We start from the raw sequence: 20,369 nt of genomic DNA on the forward strand, positions 1-20,369 counted from the left end.
GTAGTGGTGGGATACTTGCGGAAATGATTCCAGGCTCGGTTTTTATCCTGTTTGGCAATTAAACAATCTGTATTCCACCAGTTATTTCTGTGTTTTCGATATGGTGTGGATTTTGGAATGGAGGCCTTAGCTGCAGTCAGAATCTGATTGGTTATGTAAGTGTTGACATCATCAATATGTTGCCTCTGAACATAAAATCTGTCTAAGCGTATCTGGGCAGAATAGACACCCCAGTTTGCCTTTTTAAACTGCCAAGTGGATCGTTGGTCAGGATTTGAAGTTACCCCTGTTTGTAGCGAGCAAATAATTGGAAAGTGATCACTGTTGAAGGGATCGGTTAATACCGACCATGTCATGATTGGAAATATGGATGGTGAACAAATTGACAAGTCTATTGCGGAAGCAGATCCGGTTGCTAAGTGGATGTAGGTAGGAGATCCAGAATTTAATAAATTAAGATCATTATTATGCATGAATTCCTCCATCAATTTGCCTCTTATATCCATTGTGGCCGATCCCCACAATGGATGGTGTCCATTAAAGTCACCAAAAAGACAAATTGGAGTTGGGAGTTGTGCAATGAGGTTGTCAAGTTCTGAAAGCAGAAGTGGGGCAGATGGAGGAATATAAATGGAAACAATGGTAAATGACGTACCAACTGCAAGGCGAGCTGCCACAGCTTCTAGGGTAGTTCTCAATTGGATCGGCTTGGATGGTATGTTAGCGTTAACAAGAATAGCAACTCCTCCACGTGCAGGTGATACCGAGTTCCTATCTCGTCTGTAAATGGTATAACTTGAAAATTTTGGCAAAACTTGGGGCGACAAGAATGTTTCCTGTAAGCATACACCTATGGGATTAAATTGAGCTATTAAATCTCTTATGTCATCGGAATGAGTGCTTAGTCCTCTGCAATTCCATTGTATGATCTTATTCATTATTTAGGTTTACCTGAGGGTGATTCATCTGACTGTTTTCTGTACGTGGGACATTTTTTCCGGTCCTTTTTTGAGAATGTGGGGCGTCCAGTATCCATGGTGTCCTCTGCATGGAGTTCTAGAATAGGTTCCTCATTGTCTAGCAGCTCATCTACCTCCATACTTTTGGAGGGAGATTCCGTTTTTTTAGACTCTGATTCAGATTTTAATTGTTCTTTTCCAACTGGGGCTAATGGGGTATGAGTAGGAATACTGATTGGAGTATTTGTGGCTTCGCTAGTTCTTTTTGGAGGATTATCTTTCTTTGAGGTTGAAAGCGTAGATTTGAGCCAGTTCGCCAGAGAGGTGTTAGGTGGAACTGATACATCTGTTTGAGCTGCAGTAGAAATGAAGTTCCGAGTGCGAGCTGCATAGGAACGACTACTTGGCAAGGTCGACATAACTTGTCTACGTGCCTCAGGAAAGGTGACTTTATTTTCTATTTTGTACTTTTGAATTTTCTTTCCTGTAATCCATAGCTCACATGTTTTGGAAAAAGCTGGGTGGCTTTCTTTGCAGTTGGGACAAACAGGGGTTTTGACAGAGCAATCCGCTTGAGTATGATCTTTAGAGCCGCAGATGGGACATATGGCCTCACCTCTACATGCCTGCTGCGAATGCCCGTATTTCTGGCATTTGAAGCAGCGAACGGGATTCGGGATAAATGGTCTTATACGACAATTCAAATAGCCAGCTTTAATTGAGGATGGTAAGTCTGGCGTACTGAATGTTAAGATGATCGATCTCGTTGGAGTGAGATTTCCATCTTTTTTAGTCATAATCCGTTTCACATTTGTAACTTTTTGACTACTTAGTTCTTGAAGTAGCTCTTCTTCGGAGACTGTAATTAGGTCCCACTCACTGATTACACCCTTTGATGAATTTAAGGTTCTGTGTGGAGTAATTGATACTGTGAGCCCACAAAATGATGTTGTGTTTAAGAGCCGCTCAGAATGTTTAGCGGTGGCAGTTTCAATGAGGAGATCTCCGGATTGTAGTCTTTTCACCATTTTCGGTGATCCAGTAATTGATTCCAAATATTTTTGAATCAAGAACGGTGACAATTTTCCTACAGGTTGGGAGGATAAGGAATGAATGACCAAGAAATTTGGTAATTCATCATGGCATTCAGGTTCCCTTCTAAGCCTTTTGGGCTGGTTGGTGTCACGGTCGTTGTCAGGAATTTCTGACCTTGAGCTTGATGGCTCTAAAGGTGGATAATTAGTCGTATCCATGTTAGCTCCTTTTGGCCCTGGGGGTATATTTTTACCACCCAGATTACCGGCCCCGCCACGGGGAGGCAGGAGCAGTGCCGCTTGTGGCCAAGCGTATAGGTTAGTACAATTAGTAAGACTAATTTAATTAAAGAAAAAGGTTCTTTCCTTCTTCTGGGCTCTCTTCTTAGTGCTTTTAAGAAAAAGGGCTACTTAACGAAAAAGTTTAATAATCAAGGGAGAAAACAAAAGAGAACCTAGTCGCTTAGAGGAAAACGCTTTTCAATCGCACGAGAATCGCTTGGCCACGGAAACGCTTGGCACCCGGGGCCACTAGACATTGTTGAGGGGCAAATGGACAAGTGATGTGAGAACAGTCTTTTTTTTTTTTTTTTTTGGCTGATGCTGCATAAGTTTTCTCTCTTATTTCATTTGCCACTACGAATACTATCCAAAAAATTTTAAGTATCTGCCTATATACCTACATCTGAAGTCCATCTAGCTTCTTTGTTGTTTCTGTAGTCGGTATCCAGGTGGCTTATGTGTCACAAAAGAGGAATGATAATATACAAAGGGTACTAGGAAAGTTTTGCAATACAGCTTTGTTTATTTAATTTTTTCAAAGTAATTTCCTCTACATTCAATACACCTCTCCATCCTCCGAAACCAATCTTTAAACCAGTTCTGCCAAGTTTCACTAGGGAGTAAAGCACACTCGTTGTCCCAAGCCCGTAGAAGGTCCTCATCACTGGAAAACCGCCTCCCTTTTAGCTTCATTTTCACATGCGGGAACAGTGCAAAGTCGCAGGGAGCAAGGTCTGGACTGTAGGGAGGGTGCTCGAGAAGTTTCAGTCCTGTCGTGGTCAAATATTCGGTGCAGGCTTTGGCACGGTGAGCTGAAGCATTATCGTGATGGAGGTACCAGGTGTCCATTCTTGACTTTGGCCGCAGGTTCTTCATAGATCCAATGACTTTAGGCAGGCATTGTTCAGTATACCACTTAGCTGTGACTGTCTTCTGCGTGTCCAAAACGACACGTTCCACAATTCCACTCGATTTGAAAAATACAGCTATCATTTTCTTCTTTACAGATCGGGATTTTCTGACAATTACGGGTGTGTCATCATCATCAAAGACCCAAACTTTGTTTTGAGCCTTGGTCGGCAGATCGTAATAGTACAGCCAAGTCTCGTCACTGTCACGATGTTGTTCACATACCGAGATTGTCCCTTATCAAACTTTTTTAACATCTCCCGGCACCAAGTCACACGTCGTGTCATTTGCTCTTCAGTCAGTTGATGCGGCACCCAGAGAGAACAAAGTTTCTTCACGTGCAAATGATCTTGCAGAATCGAATGAATTGCTGGTGCATTTAGGCCCAAAGTATCCTCTATCTGTTGGTAGGTCACTCGCCTGTTTTTGTCAAGCATTTTCCTCACAGCAGTAACGTTTTCCTCCGTAACTGACGTTCGTGGCCTTCCCGGCCTCTCAGAATCCTCCAGAGTGAAATTTTCCCTTTGGAATTCTCTATACCACCTGAATATCGTTGTACGATGTGGATAATCATCATCTAGTGCAAGAGTCATTTCTTCTAAGCACTGGTCTATGGTTAAACCACGCATGAAATTATACCGCAAAACTGTCCTTATCTCATTTCGTGACCACGATGCCATCGCAAGCACTTTACACTCTCACTACTAATGAATAACTGAGTCCATCGACTTGGCGCGGCGGCTACTATGCACGTATGAACATGTCTCAACATGCAGCAACAAGCAGCTTCCTGTGATTCATTGTTGCGTCATATTGCAAAACTTTCCTAGTACCCTTTGTATAACAGCACAATGGATTTTTCATTAAAATTATATATTTTATGATTTATATAAGTAGTTTATACACTATATACTTGCCTTATATAACATATACATTAGATTTAAGCAGCCATTATACGTATACAATTTACATATTAGTTATATGATTGGAAATATAAATTCTTGTAAGTCTTCTGGATTGCTACAAGCAATCCAGAAGACTTACAAGAATCCAGAAGCTTGTAGCAGCATATATTTGAATTAAAACAGAATGATTTAGTTTATTTTTAATGCCATGAATTGATGATATTCTTTAAGTTTTTTCCACATATCTAGTTAAGTGTTTCACCTAATAATATAACCCATTCCATTTCTACTTTCTCTCTCTCTCTCTCTCTCTCTCTCTCTCTCTCTGGAACAGTGATTAAAATCCTCTTCATTTCCAATCATATATGTTCCTGACAGCCCAAATATATAAATAAATCATTTATTAGCTAGTGTATTTGACACCAAGGTGACAAAATACACTATCCTAGAAATTTCAAAGAAGCACAACTAACAAGATATTGATTCTGAATATACAGCTGTAAATCATACAAAACAGCTAGACTAAAATTTATATATTTAGTCTTAAAGGGATTGATAACTAAACCAAAAAAAAAAGGCAAAACATCAAGGCTGAAATATGATCCCAGGCCAAAGAAGTGAAATCGTTCCATATACTAGAAGTCTGACCTGTTAACATAATATCATCAGCATAATAAAAAAACTCAGAATATTTCCACAAAATAGGGACAAAAAAATAGGGAAATTTTATATAAAATTCAAAAATTTTATATAAAAATAAATTCAAAATCCTTAAATTCAAGGAGGAACTGGACAAACTTTTAGAGGGAATGGATGTGCGATTTTTTTTTTTTTTTTGGCTGATGCTACATAAGCTCATACACTTGCTTTCTTGCATCACATGCCTCTACTACTACTACTATTTGGGGGGGAAGCACACTTAGCAGAACAAAGATAGAACTGGAAATGTCAAATTTTTTTCTTTTTTTTTTATGAAAACCCCAAACAAGAGGTATTACTTAATACCATGCATGGATTGGAGGTTGAGAAGATGAAAGAAGATATTTTGTTGACACTAGACTTAAAAAATATGGAATGCAAGACTCCTAAGAGCATATGTGGCATTAAAAGTCAATACATCATCAAAAAACATGGCATGCAAATGTCACCATGCTCCTCCAAAATTCTACACACCACAGACCTCAACAATCAATTGTTGCAGACAGGTAACCATAGAGTGTCTGCTTAAGTCATAATTAATAGTGCAAGTGGTGATTAAAAAATTTGCATTGTAAAATGTTTCAACAGGATTTTCTCTAGTAATTTTGAAAGGGTAGAACCCACTGAATGGGATGACACACTTCAAACAGAAATCCAAAATGGTATCAAACCCAATGACTGTAACATCAGGCAAACTATTAATATGCTTTAATTCTTGGCTAGAGCAGGAGATAAAGTAAAGTGGAATAAGGCACCTGTTAAAATTGAAAGGAGTAGAATCAAAAGCTGGAGCACTATGAGGAGAATTTTGAAAACCATTTATCCAAATTTGGCAGGGTAGGATTATTAAAGGAAGCTTAAAAATATCTTTACAAAAAAATACCTTGTTCTACCATTAATAAAATTCTCAGTGGCTGCCTATTTACTTGCAGTAAACTTTTCCCCAACTATCTCTAATTCTTATCCCTAGCTTAGGGAATAAGAATTAGAGGTAGTCTCAGAAGAAAATTCTTGTACAATTTAAATAAATTTTGCTTAAGTTTAAACCACATGGATAATTCCTGTGATTGCTATGGTTTCAAGAGTTCAGAAATTTGACAGACCCTAGACTAGCAATGGGCATAATCAAGAGTCATAATCAATTATGGAATTTTCATAATTTATTATGAAATTGATAACAAGAAAACTGGAAAAAAAAAAAAAAAAAAGGGAAATAGTTCCATTCCATTTCTCCCTCTCTCTACATGTGTTGGAAAACTATAAAAAAAAAAATAAAAAAAAACACATCGGGAAATTGTTTCACTCTCACTCACTCTCTCTCTCTCTCTCTCTGTATATAAACAGAACTATTCCCCAAGTGGTAATACCACTTTATCTTTAGTTTTGATAACATTGGATCAAAACCTGTCACGGTCTTTTTTTTATTCTTCAATTTTCTTATTGTTGATTTCATAATCAACTAAGTTTCATATAATTTATTATTTCAATTACTGAAATAATGAATTATAAATCATTTCACATTATGAAAATCATTTAGTTATGTCCATCGTTATCCTAGACACTGACAACAGCAATAAAGGAAAGCCAACTCTTAACATGATCTAATGAGGTCCCATTAGAACAGAGACAACGTAAAAGAGGTGTATGATCAGAATTAAAGTGGAACTCAGAAGGACTACCTATATTAGGAATTACCTATATTAGAATGCAATAGATCAGCAAAGGAAGAGAAGAACCTACTTCGAAGGTGACTGGGGAAGATCCCACCTGTGTGGAAGAAGACCACCCAAGGTAGAAATGATGGGCATAGAGAATAAAAAAATTATACCCTGAAGTGTAAGCATAGTCCTACAATGGGGAAGGACTTACGCCTCTTAAAAGCCAGTGGAACTGTGCTAACCCTTCAGCTGAATATCCCACTACTTCAAACAAAGGAGATCCCATGAGAGAGGTGAAGAGACCATCATCAGCAAGATTCTTACCTATATGGGGTTTGCTCATACAGGCAACTAGCAAGTTCCGTAGGAACCACAAGGACAGTTTGGGGAAAGGCTCAGTAAGGTATATGGATATGATTAGGTTTGGATTGAAATCAGTGAGCATTTGCTACAAACAGAAGAACCAAACGGGGCTTAATCTGGTGCTGCAGGAATGTGCACCATCAATGCCAGACAATATAAGGATGCAAGGGCTACCTGCTTTGGAGTCAAAGTGAAGCATCTTTTAAACAGAGAAGTGGAAAATGTAGAGAAAACCTGGCAGACATCGTTGGATCCAATGAGAAGGTGAGATATTTTGGTTGGAGAGTGATGAGACCCACATCCAGCATGAGTTCCATCCAAAGATCCAATCAGATGTTGCAGTCATGAAGCATGTGGCTTCAGGTGCACAGAATGTCATCAGTGAGACCGAGCTCACTGTTTGGTGGATCAATGCCTGCTCTGAAGGAAGTTGGTTTGCAGGTTTGGCACAAAGCAGGTTCTCGTGGATTTATTTACAAAGGTCACCATATGGAGGGACATTTTGGTGGTACTACTGGTAGTTCGTCCATCTGGTTTGCCAGCACATTTCCAGCTGTCCAGATGTGCTGTTTCTTTTGTTCAATGCCAGTGTTTACCTAGGTGTGGATACCTAGGAACTCAATTTCTTGATTTTTTTTACTCCCATAGGAGAGTCCAACAATGGCAGCATATAGGTCCAGGAGGAATCTTCTAGCGATGCCTTGAAGTGCAACAGTAGAGGTAGTTCTGCATGCTCTGATCATTTGGACTGGCGCATGCAGAACCACAATTAAAGGATTCATCTTTGAATTTTCTCCAGTGGGTTCTAATGATATGTTTGTCTGTTCTGGGGAACCAGGCAGCCACACGACTGATAATGATTGGGATAAATGTGGCAGAATACATAAGCTGGAGGGCCTTGCCTTTCAATCTCCAGTCTCTTTGAGTAACCTGCAAAAGCATGGCAATCAAGTGCTTGATTTTTTTAGCACTTGATTTTAAAGCGTGGGAGGAAGGAGATTGAAAGGCAAGTCCCTCCAGCTTATTGACCCACTAAAGACTCATAGATGGTGCATAGGTGTAAGATGTGTGCTTCATCCATTTACTTTTAATCCTGATGGTCAGCAGGCAATGGACATCCAGATAGCCTTTCAATAATAAAAGCAAGATGCTTTTGTCAATAAAAAGACTATAATAAATAGATGCACAGAGAAACTGGGATGAACTAGCAAACTTGCCAACAAAAGTAAAAGTAAATGGACGAAGCACATCTTACACCTATGCACCATCTATGAGTCTTTAGTGGGTCAATTTGTATGACATTATTGAACAAGTGGAATCAGATGTTGAAATCAAAAACTACGGAAATTAGTCATTACTGTTGAAAATATTCCAAATGAAGTAGGTTTTTTTTTTTTTTTTTTTTTTAAATCAGAAAACAACGATTTGCTCATTGTACATGAACTAACAGATAGCAAAATCAGTGAAATCATGAGAGATGGTGCAAAGTCTGAAGAAACTGATGACAAAGATGATAATGAGGAGGATAAATATTAAATAACTGCAACAAAAATTTTAGTTCAATTTAAGATCACTGATTTTATCTGAAGAAAATAAAATATGGATTATTGTATTTTGTGAATTATTACTTTGTATATATGTGGAAAAATAACAGTTAAACTTCTAACTTTTTGCTTCCAGATATTTCAGTCTGTTTTTATTAAAATGTTATATTTACTATACTTCATTTCTTGCAAATAAATAACTTTGCATTTACTCCACTCAAATATTTCTCATCTGAAGAAAAATAGACAATTTCCTGCACCTTTGTCATTTCACATTAACTTTACCTCTCATAAATTTTGAATGTTGAGTTAGTCTGATAATGCTGCAGATCATGTCAAAAAAAATCTCTACCACTGAGTAATTAAAGGTCTTCCCCCCCCAATCATTTAATATCAATCTTCTCTACTATATCATATGATTAGACAATAACTAATCATTGTAGTGGGTCCTCAGTACTACAGTAGCTCAGATACCGTGAGTTCGTCACAACCAACTTAAAAAAAAAATGTATTTAATAAATATTAGCTCATTGATGATGAGCCATAAGGTGAAAGAGAAGGAGAATAGCTCAAGTCTTTTAACAAAAATATTGTAATAAACTGGGAAAAAATATGCAGGAAAATTGCAGAACATATAACAGAAAATTAGAATAAGATTAAAAGTATCAACTTAGATTCCCCAGATCTGCAATGGCTATACGACTAATGAAGTCCTGGAATCTCTTCAAGTTCTAAAACGCTTTCACACTATGATGGGAACATGCATATCAAGGAATACAGACATTATTAGCTACCCTATTCATAATTAGTTACCTTCTACTTTGAATGACTGCTCACATAATCAACACAATATCTCTGGCCACCCTAAATTATGCAGAGAGTAGTACAGTAATAGAAAAATAAAAATATGGGTAGGTAACCCTTTTATCAAGTGTAGAAGTTTCCTTTTTTTGAAATAACTGAAAAACCATGGTTCAAAAATATGTGCTTATTCATAATTACCTTTTTTATTCAAAGACCTATAATTTCCCTAAACTATAATTAATATAGTTTATGGCCATTATAGTATAAATATATATATATATATATATACACACACACACAAATCAAAGTAGGAAACGGCAACTTTTATAAGGTATAGCCTCTGTTTCTGACATGAAATACAGCCCCACGTGGTATAAAATAATTTGTATAAATAACTGGTTTAGGTTAGTTAAAATAATTTGTTTAAATAAATTGTTTAACTTTAATATTAATAATGCAGCGTTGTATTTCATGGCTGACCCGACAGAGGCTGGAAGTAAAGAATAACAAGAATAAAAAATAAAAGAATAAAAAGCAAGGAAGGGATAACTTACATGTGGTCGTAGCGATCTGTACTGTTGTGGAGAAATAAAATGTTTAGACAAATGTGGGCTCCGGTATGTGGTGTAGGCTAGCAACCCCTGGTGTAAGGAATCGGGAAAGTTTTAAATAAAATGAATTAATTAATTATGTTGGGCTAGTTACACCATGTGTATCAGGTTGGAGATGTATTCAAATGATTTAAATAAATAAATAAAGTTAGGTTAAATAACCGAAATAGTAAAATTAAAATAACCAAACTTTGTTATGAAATTTAAAGGGTGTGGTAGTGGCATGCTTAAAGGTTTGAAGGAATGCGTCTCAGGATAGAAAGGAATAAATGGCTATCAAAGTAGCAGTATATAGTCACTGAACTTTGTATAGACGAGGAAAGTGTTTTAAAGCAGAAAAGGAGCATCTCGGGTATTGTGTTCGGTAAACTAATGGCTCACTAGAAATAAAAATATAGGGGTTAGGAAAGCATAAAGAGTATTGAAGAAGGCAAAAAGTTGGTGCTAGGGCAGTTCGGGGTTGCTATACCCGTTCCTATAGTAGGACCCTGAACATAGTTCTGTGAGCACCATTCAAGTGTTTTTGTATGGTATATGCAGGTAAAATATTGTAGATAAATAAAATAATATATAAAAGGTAAATGATAAATGAATACTCCTATAGATAGCCAATCGGGGGGGTACAAGTTTTCTATGCTTGTAAGACCCCCAAAGAGGTTGGGAGTATTGACTATACATATGTACAAGCCTAGCAGTAATGGAATGTCAGTTTGCCATGATGTTATCAATATCAATAGTACAGTTGATTAATTTTTTATATGTGATTATACTTAGAGTTTTTTTAATGTAGTAATATAAGTAGGCTGCCGGAAACTGGTTGTTTAGAAGTTTGCTGTAAAGGTTTCTGATGTTGCTTACTATCAGTTGTTTGTTATTGCATATCGTAGCTATTCTGATGATTTGTGATAAAATGATGTTGGCATGTACTTGTTTGGATATATTCGAATTCCAGTGTGTGAAGCAGAATATATTACAGTTAAAGGCGTCTTGCTTATTATATATATTGACAGTGGGGTAGGGGTTGTGGAGGTCTATATCCAGATCCAAGTAGTTAACAGCTTTGTTATTAACATTGGTTTTTTTCTAGTGTGAGTTCGATCGGGTATATATTGGCCAGGTTTTGTATGAAGTTGGGACAATTTGCTACGAATAAATCATCTATACATCTGAATATGAAGATATCGGGAGGTAGTGAGGTTTGTACCAGTATAAGTATAGGTTGGCAATGATACAGCTTGCTGGGCTGCCCATAGGGGTGCCTATGGTTTGTTGGTAAACTGTTTTTCCATCGAAAATGTAGTTGTTGGAGATGCACAAGTTGAGTAGATTATTCAATATATAGATTGGCAGAATATTCTATTTCTGTATCTATTATACATGTTTTTTTAAGACATGCTTCAAATTGGTTTGATCTATACTTGTAAATAGGCTGTTAAAGTCGAAGGTTTGTATATGTGATATATTGTTACTACATAAGGCATTTATAATAGGGATATTGTTGCTGATTATCTTACTGTCAGGTAAGATGTTCAAGATGGGTTTCAACAGTTGCTCTAAGGTTTTTCCTGGTTTGTATGCATAACTGTTCTTGCATGAAGTAATGAATCTGAAGCCTATCGGATTCTTATGGAACTTTGGTATGCAGTATATATATATGGAAAATTATAATTATTGATACTAAGTTTTAGTTTTTTGTTGATTGCTAATAGCATTTTTGTTATGACATTGTTAGTGACTGGCTTGTATGTGTTACTAGAATTGAGTTCAGTGTTTAATGTGTGAAAATAAAAAGCATTACATATGAAAGCATAGTTACTAGCGGCTTTGTCGACGGGGGTGATAATAAATTGGTCATGTATCTCTGATAATTGTTTTTTAATTATGTATATATTGCAGTTATATGTGATTTGTGGGGATTTTGTGATTTGTGAGGTAAGGTTTTGTAATTATTTATTATATTTAATGCCATGGTGTTTATCCACATTCGGAAGGCTTTGATCGGCGTGTTGTGTTTATAAGCAAGCATGAAGCAGTAGTTGAAGAGGTCATAATGTAACTGTTTTTTTAATGCAGTTAGGCTGGTTTTTTTAAATATCCTGAATTTGTATCCATAAGAAAGATTATATTTAAACAAATTATTTTAACTGTTTTAAACTAACCTTACCTACTTCCTATACCACGTGGGGCTGTATTTCGTGTCAGAAACAGAGGCTATACCCACTTATTGTTGTTTCCTCCTTTGATTTCGGCAGCTAGCCCTAGAAAAAGGCTCTGAAATCACAGGACGAACAGCACTAAGTTATGCTTATTATTTCTTATTAATCATTATTACTTCCCATTAACTTAGCTCCCGGCTTTGTTCACCGTGATTGCGATCACAGTTCTGTTCACCCTTTGTTCTCCATAACCAACATTGCCATTCCAGTAACGTCAGCACATTACCCTTCACAACTACTAACTTATGTAGAAATTATGGTCGTTGGATACTTTCTGCTTATAGCAGTATACCAGGTCCATAATCCATTATTATTATTATTTTTATTATTAATAATATTTTAAACTGTTGATACCTTTAAAACATATATATATATACAGCATAGTATAGAAAAAAAAAAATCTATAATTGCCCTTTGTACAGGCAAAGGATTTTTCACTTATTTAAAAAAAATTACTGAATAAATAAAAATATTTTATGATGAAAAATTTAAGGATATTACTCTGGAATTATCCCACAAGAAAAAACTACATAAATTTAAAACATAGTTAAACTTCAGATTTATAGAGATGCTACAGAGATTAATTTATTGTTTAAAAAATATCTATTAATCTTTTTTTTTTAAATCTGAATGTTTATATGTGATTTTTTTTTTTTTTATGAAATGTCTGAAATGGAGGAGAGATACTACATACCAACATCAGACTGTGAGCTTTCAATAGTAATTGTACTGTCTTGGCTACACTGGGAATTTCCATCTTCAGTATTTTCGTTATTTGGACAATTCTGTTTTTTCTGGAAACGATACTGGCGAAGTAAACTTATTAGGCCAGGAGACTGACTTCCACTGTTTGCAGACATTCCTTGGAATCATGAACCATGAATCAAATCACCTAAAACTGAAAATATTATGATAGTTACACACACACATTTATGTTCATAATAATTGTTGCAAATATCCTCATACAGTAAGTTAAAAGATATCTAACTGGATAATTAATTAAATTCTCTGTTCAAAACTCACCTTTGAATTCTGTGTGGTTTAATGAATTTCAAACGTTAAATTAAAATTAAAAAAAAAAAGGGGAATTAAAATATTAAACTGATAAGATCCCCTTGAAGAAAATACATACTATCTACATCAGCTTGCAATGTTAAATAAAATTGGAAGAGCTAAAAGGGTTTAAAAATTAACAGCCAAAATGATTTCAAACTGTAGTTCTCATGTTGTTAAAAAAATCTCTGTTAACAGAGATTTTTTTTTTAACATTTAAAAGCAGAATTAAAAAAGACTTTAAAAAAATCTCTGTTAAAAGAGATTTTTTTTAAACAGTCTTTGAAAATCCATGATGTGCCAGTATGCATAGCTCACATAGTTCTAAAAAAAAAATTATGTGATCAATTTACAAATTGAGAAAAGTCAGTTGAGAGATGAACATTAAGAATTTCGGAAGAAGAATGTTCATTGAAAACATTCCAAGTTTTCACATGATAATAAATTATAATTTGAATTTAATCTTATTAGAACATGTCTCTAGTTCACTTGGAAGAATGAAAAAGTAGCATGGACATGTTGACTATTATCTATATCAGGGGTGGCCAACGAGTCAATCGCGATCTACCAGTCGATCGCGGATTTAATTTCGGTCAATCTTTTTTTTTTTTTTTTTTTTTGGTAGTTGTTGGCGCATAGGCTTCTGTGGCCATAACGCACCTCCCAAGGTTTCTGCAGTACATTGATCCAAGCCCGAGGCGGGAATCGAACCCGCGACCTTTGGGTTGCCAGGCAGGCACTTGACCCACCCGGCTAGCCCGGTCGGCTTTCGGTCGATCACGACGAATTTTAAATATACAGTCATCCTTTGATTTGTGCACCTTGTGCAATGAAATTTTTGAGATGGTAGATCGTGGCACATTTTGAAGGGAAAAAAATAGATCTCATCACAAATTAAGTTGGCCACTCCTGCTCTATATGATCAAGACCTACTCAATGATAATACACCCTACCATACAACATTATAGTGGAATCAAATCTTGTTGATATGTTCCAACACAGCAAGCATTGAAAACTTACTGGCAAAGAATTGAGTAAAACTTCCCCACTGATGACATCCCAAAGAAGGTTGAAATCAAGTTGAGGAATGGCAAACATTTCAAATAAACAGACATATTTCTCAAATGGAGCAATGCTTTTCATTTAAAATGCATAGTAAAATACTCAAGCAATTTGTGGCAAATGGCCTCCTCAATACGAGACTAATCCATTTAATAGCAAATTTAAGTTTGCTCAATGATACATACAGAATTTAGCTATTCACTACTTGTGCAATTATGTTCTATAAACTACATTTATTGATCACCTTGTATGTTATAAAGAAACTGAGTGGTTATTAGAAAGGGAATCTGGTTTGTTAAAGGATGAAAAAAATATGGGTAAATATTAGTTTCACAAAATACATATCTGAAGTAAAGTTCTAACTGGGAGTGATATTAGTATCAGTTTTAGTTGTGGCAAATGATGCAAGAAAGCAAGCTTATACAACATCAGCCAAAACAAAAAAAAAAAAAAAAAATTCCCACATCACCTGTCTTTCTTCTGAAATATTTGTCAAGTTTTTCATTAAATGACCCACTTCTACAACACCAGATGACAGTTTGTTCCAACAATCAACTACTCGCCAACTGAAGGCAGATTTCCACACCTCTAATCTACAACCATCCTTTTGTCTGAAAAGAGCAATACCAATTCATAACAACTCTTATTTTCTCCCAGCCAACCATCCCTTTATTCATAGCAATAACCTCCCCCTAATGCCATACTGCTCCAACTAGTATAAGTTTTTTGTGTGGAATAGTGTCAAAAACTTTTCTGAAATCTAAGTATATGTCAAAATTATTTGGCATTACAGCAATAGTGTGCTTGGGTACAGTAAGGTTCAGTAACCTGTATTTACATCTAAGATAGTGCTACTTATTAACAGTATACTGTAATCTGTTATGAAATTAAATTTCTGAAGAAGAAGAAGAATGAAAATGATTTGATGGTCACTCATAATCAGCACATTGGCTGTGAAGTGAATTTCAAAGCAGAATTACAATATTTAATTAATAACTTTGCCAATACAAAATATCCTTTACAATTAATAAATAGCATCATCTCAAAAGTAAAACACAGATTACAGAACCTGTGCACACCCAATCTATTGCTAGGTCATAAATGTTATAATATAACTCCCAATTAATTCTTTGCTTAAAACATGTTTTTTTTCTGTAATAACTGATATTTAAAGATAAAAGAAACTAATATTATCCTTAATCAAACTGAGCTCTGTTTTAATGATCATGCAGATCAGTTTCATGGTAATATACAAGTAGTTTATTTAATTTAATACAGGAAGGTTGCAATACTTCCTATAAGAAACATATCAATCAGATTTGTGTGTACACACACACACACACACAAATTAAAATTAATTAGTAAGATTGTAAAAAATAACGAGGCTAAAGCAAAAAAATAATAACAAAAAAGAAGAAAGTAAAATAATCTTATCCAATCTGCTGACATATTTTAATGTACATATGTAACTTAATTTACATTATATATACATATACATACAGGTAGTCTTTGATTTACGTTTGGGATATGTTCCTATGAAGTGCAATGTATATCAAAAGGACATAAATTGGACATGTTTTTTTTTTACATATATACGTTTATGTTATTAAGGAGTGCTGCATTCATATAGTAAAATTTTTGGATTTGCCATGTTAATTGAAGCTTTACAATAGCAATAAAAATACAAACATATATATTGTGTTGTATATTAAATGCTTATTAATTACATATTGTACTATTCGCAACAATTATTGAACTTTAAGAAGCCAAAGATAGAAGTCGGAACAGAATTTTGCCATTTCTTCTCTTGATACAGTTTATACCAGTGCAAAAAGATCCCTCCAATCCTTGACTGCACTCACCACTATTCCACATTTGGGTCATCTTTAAAGAAAATGGCCATCTCTTCAGTATCCTTTTTTTCTTATGAGCTGTTTTACCTGAGGTGCTGGCTGCAATTCCTCTTCCTCCTGTAGTCTTATCATTTGATGCTCCAACTAAATCGCATCCTCTTAAGTCAGCTCAAAACTGCGATTCCAGCTTCAAGCCAATCTCATTTGCGAATTCCACATCAGTAACTGAATGTTAGGGTTACTAGCAAGTTCCTGAACTCAAGAACACACTGGCCATATATTCCACCACCACAATTCACTATAGCTTTACTGACTTCCTCCCATGATGTGGCAATGTTACCTATGGACTTCCTTATATTGTATCTCCTCCAAAACTCCTGAACTGAGCTGGATGTCACTGTCTGTCTCAGTGACAGGTGTTGCACAGTCTGCTGAAAATAATAGGCTTTCAATGTTACTTCACCCCTCAGTTCACTGGTTGCAGCAAAGAGACCATATCTGTTGACATTAAAATAACTTCTATGTTGTCATATAAGTCCCAGAGTTAACAGGATAACCAGACACAATAACAAGCAAGACCCTGTTATTGAGATTTTATTCTTCTTGATAATGGAAAAGAAGCAAAAGTTTTTAAATTTAGAATTTGAAATTTTAAACTTAAAAATGACATAATGAAACAATGTAAAATCAGAAACTGCCTGCCTGCCTGTGTCTGTTTGCATATGCACAAAATAAATATTTACACTTTACTTTAAACTTTGTTTATTCTTTATTAGGATAAAAAAAGGTAAGATAAAAAAGTTCCAGGACTGATTTTGCTAAAAATATCTGAACACGAGACAAGATAGGTTAATGCACACAGTGAAATTACATTTCAGGCATATTAAAAAATAGTAATAACTCATGATTTAACAACAAAAAAATAAATAAAAAATAAACTTTTACGTGTGAACTGAAAACATTTCATTTCTGAACATCTGCCAAATTATTCCATTCGCTCCTCCAATCAGTACATGGCAACAAACATAATATCCAGTGCTTCAACTACTACATACAATACGTGGAAAGCCTACTGATATATATATGAAAAAAAATAATTGCTATAATTCTACTGGGAAGCCTCATCAAACTATTCTAAAAGAGAAAAACTTCATGGAAATCCATCCAGTAAAAGTAAAGTAATTACATGCATAAAGATGGACTGATGAACAGATAGTGAAGACAAGGGACTTCATTATTATTAGTAGTAGCAGAAAATTATGCAAAGAACAATCATATATAGCATAAATCAAAAAAAAACATCCTGCCTTATTTACCCATCCCCCTCTAATAATATGCCTAATTCTTCCTTAAATTTATTCAAAGTACCCACTTCCACACCAGATGGTAGTTTGTTCCAACAATCAACTATTCTCAGGCTGAATAGCAAATTTTTGCACATCTATCTTCCTTTTTCAATTTGAGTTATGTCCTTGAGTGTGTTGCCCGAGTAAGGATGCCATCAGCATTTACTTTGTTCAATCCATTTAAAGCCTTAACCACTTCAATCTGATCTTCTCATGAGTGCCTAGTTTCAAAGCAACGCAATTTGCGCTAACAGTCTTTTGTGATAAGAGTACCTCTTTTAACTGACTAATCTGGTTGCTCTTCTCTGTACCTGTTCTAAGAGAATAGATACAGAGATATGGATATATCTTTCTTAAAATGAGGCTTCCATACCTGTATGCTTTCATTATCACTGCCTTATACAATGGGATAATCACTTCCTTGTCCCTGCTGGCAAAATTCTTGAATACCATTGACAGAACCCAATAAACTGTTCTAGCATCCCATTGGCAATGCACAGGGAATACCATGTCAGATTGTACAAAAACTCAAGTCTCCTTCATTCTCTACCAACTTGAGCGTGGTACCACCTAACCGGCATGCTATTCTGGGATTACTGCAGCCTATATGCAGTACCTTTAATTTACCAATGTTAAACTTTAATTATCATTACTCAGCCCAACTGCCTAATTTATCTAGGTCTTTCTGCAGTAGTGTGCCTTTATTCCTGTCATTAACCACCCTGATAACCTTTATATCATCTGCTAACTTAGGAAATAAGATTGACATGCCTCAACAATACTGTTAATAAATGCTGTAAACAGTAAGCCCAGCACTAAACCCTGAGGAGCTCCACTAAAAACATTAGTCCAAACTTTTACTGCTGTGGATTAATGATTGGTTGAGTGGCAGAAGACAAAGAGGGGTGATAGATGGGCTATGCTCTTCTTGGACTAATGTTTTTAGTGGAGCTCCTCAGGGTTTAGTGCTGGGCTTACTGTTAACAGCATTTATTAACAGTATGGTAACTTAACCCTAATTCTACTGCTCCAATTTGTACAAGTCTTTTGTGTGGAAGAGTGTCAAAGGCTTTACTGAAATCTAAATGTAAGATGTGAAAATTGTTTGCATCCAGTTCCTTTCTTTATTGCAAAAGGGTAGCTAATCAAATTAGACAGGCTAATCAAATCAGCAGGATCCCTTTCACCTCCAACTCATCCTGTGATTTTCATATAATTCCTGCCTATTAAGATGATCTTGCAATACATTCTACTACGTCTATTCTGCAACTGTCCTTCAATTTTAACTTATGCCACCATGTGCATAGTCTGAGCAAGAGAAAGAATCCCCTCAGCACTGACCTTGCTCAATCCATTCAAAGCCTTAAACACCTCAATCAGATTACCTCACAAGTGTCTAGTCTCCAAAAATGCTGGACTTGGCAGAACTGAAGCCTTTCTTGGTAAGAGCATCCCCTTTGTTCCTCTCGCCAATCTTGTTGCTCTTCTCTGTGCTTGTTCCAGTACCTCTACATCCTTCCTAAAGTGAGGCCACCAGACCTGTATGCAGTACTCAAAGTGTGGCCTGACCATTCCCTTATATCTTTGCTAGCAGAGATAATGATAATCACATCCTTATCTCTGCTAGCAAAATTCCTGTATATCATTGACAAAACTCCATGAGCTGTCCTGGCAGACTGTCTGCACTGCTCAGAGATACCTGAATGCACAATTACTCCCAGATCTTTTTCATTTTCCACTACACTGAGTGTCGTACTACACAGTTGATATGTTACTCTGGGGTTGCTACTACTCATATGTAACACTTAGCATTTGTCTATGCTAAAATTAATCCAAGAACACTCTTATAATTATGGCCAAGCATTTGCTTACCTCTTTTAATATAATTGGATAGATTCTATCAGTCCCAAGTGCCTTATTTACTTTTAGCTTCAACAATTTCTCTTCCAACTTTCAGCTATAACACAATCATTTAGCTCTTTATAATAAATTAGTATTCTGCTGTTCTCATTCCTAAAAGCTTCACCGTACATAAACATAGCTGCAAAATATTTATGTAGTTTTTAAGCATCCTGAACAGGATCATCAATAGTTATCTATACACACTAACCTTGGTATAAATAGTCAGAGACAGAAGAAATGCAAATAGATGCAAAGTAATCTGGCTGCAGTAATCTGAAGCCAGAATGTGGAAAACGCATGATCTGTCAGTTTAAAAAAGGTCTTATCGAGGGTACGTGTTTAGCAGGAGCCACGATTCATGAAATGAAAGACATGACTGTTTTCTCAAAAGCACCCATCTCAAAGATTTTAATAACTGGAAAATAAGCAGTTCTTCCACATCTCAACGGCATAAATGTAGCAGAAAAACGATACTTCAAGAGTGAAGTCATAAGGACTGTAAGGAAAAATAGGACATCCAGTGTGCAGCAAATAACATCCGAATTCAACCAAGCCCAAAACTTCCCTATTTCAAACCATACCAAGCACAGGGAATTGGTAGTTGCCTGCCTATTCAGAAGCCGCTTGTTTCAGATAAAAACAGAAAAATCCACTTGCAGTGGTGCTGAGAACATCGTGATTATACAGTGGAACAAAGTCATGTGGTCAGACAAATCATGATTCACCTGCACTGGTTGTAAGCAGACAGTGTGGCAAGAATCTCACAAAGCGACAGACCCTGCTTGCCTTGTTAAGACAACCCAAGCATCTGAAGGTATCATAGCATGGGAAATGTTTTGTTGACACAAACTGGGTCTGTTGATACTGGTGGAAGGTCAAATGTCATGCGGAAAGTACCTGAATTTTATATCAGATCTATTGCACCCTGCAATGTTACACTTTTATCCCGAGTGATGGCCATTTGTGTTTTTGCATCTCAGTTTCTAAGGTGCAAAATCACATAAAAGGTGATATTGTTGCACATGTTGGCACTAATGGTATTAAGAGTAGAAGTTCAAGGTCTGACATAGCCAAGTGGTCAGGAGCACACATGCAGTAACACACACTTTTTGAGTGGACCGTGGTTCAAGACTGTGACTGCTAAATATTAGTGATTGTATTCATGATTT

General features: G+C 35.9%; 1 protein-coding gene across 1 annotated transcript in view; it reads right to left on the minus strand.

The window, feature by feature from the left end:
• The window catches only part of LOC150083623 (SWI/SNF-related matrix-associated actin-dependent regulator of chromatin subfamily A containing DEAD/H box 1B-like), a 276,675-nt gene that overhangs the window by 248,752 nt on the left and 7,554 nt on the right, over positions 1–20,369 (minus strand). Inside the window, exon 2 of the mRNA XM_090377391.1 lies at positions 12,679–12,882. Within this exon, the coding sequence (XP_090233517.1) occupies positions 12,679–12,844 (166 nt within the window). The 5' untranslated portion in view covers positions 12,845–12,882. The remainder of the gene's footprint in view (positions 1–12,678; positions 12,883–20,369) is intronic.

This window comes from Mastigoproctus giganteus, chromosome 7 (genome assembly GCF_048544385.1).
Source record: "Mastigoproctus giganteus isolate SK-2022 chromosome 7, ASM4854438v1, whole genome shotgun sequence".
Taxonomy (NCBI): domain Eukaryota; kingdom Metazoa; phylum Arthropoda; class Arachnida; order Uropygi; family Thelyphonidae; genus Mastigoproctus; species Mastigoproctus giganteus.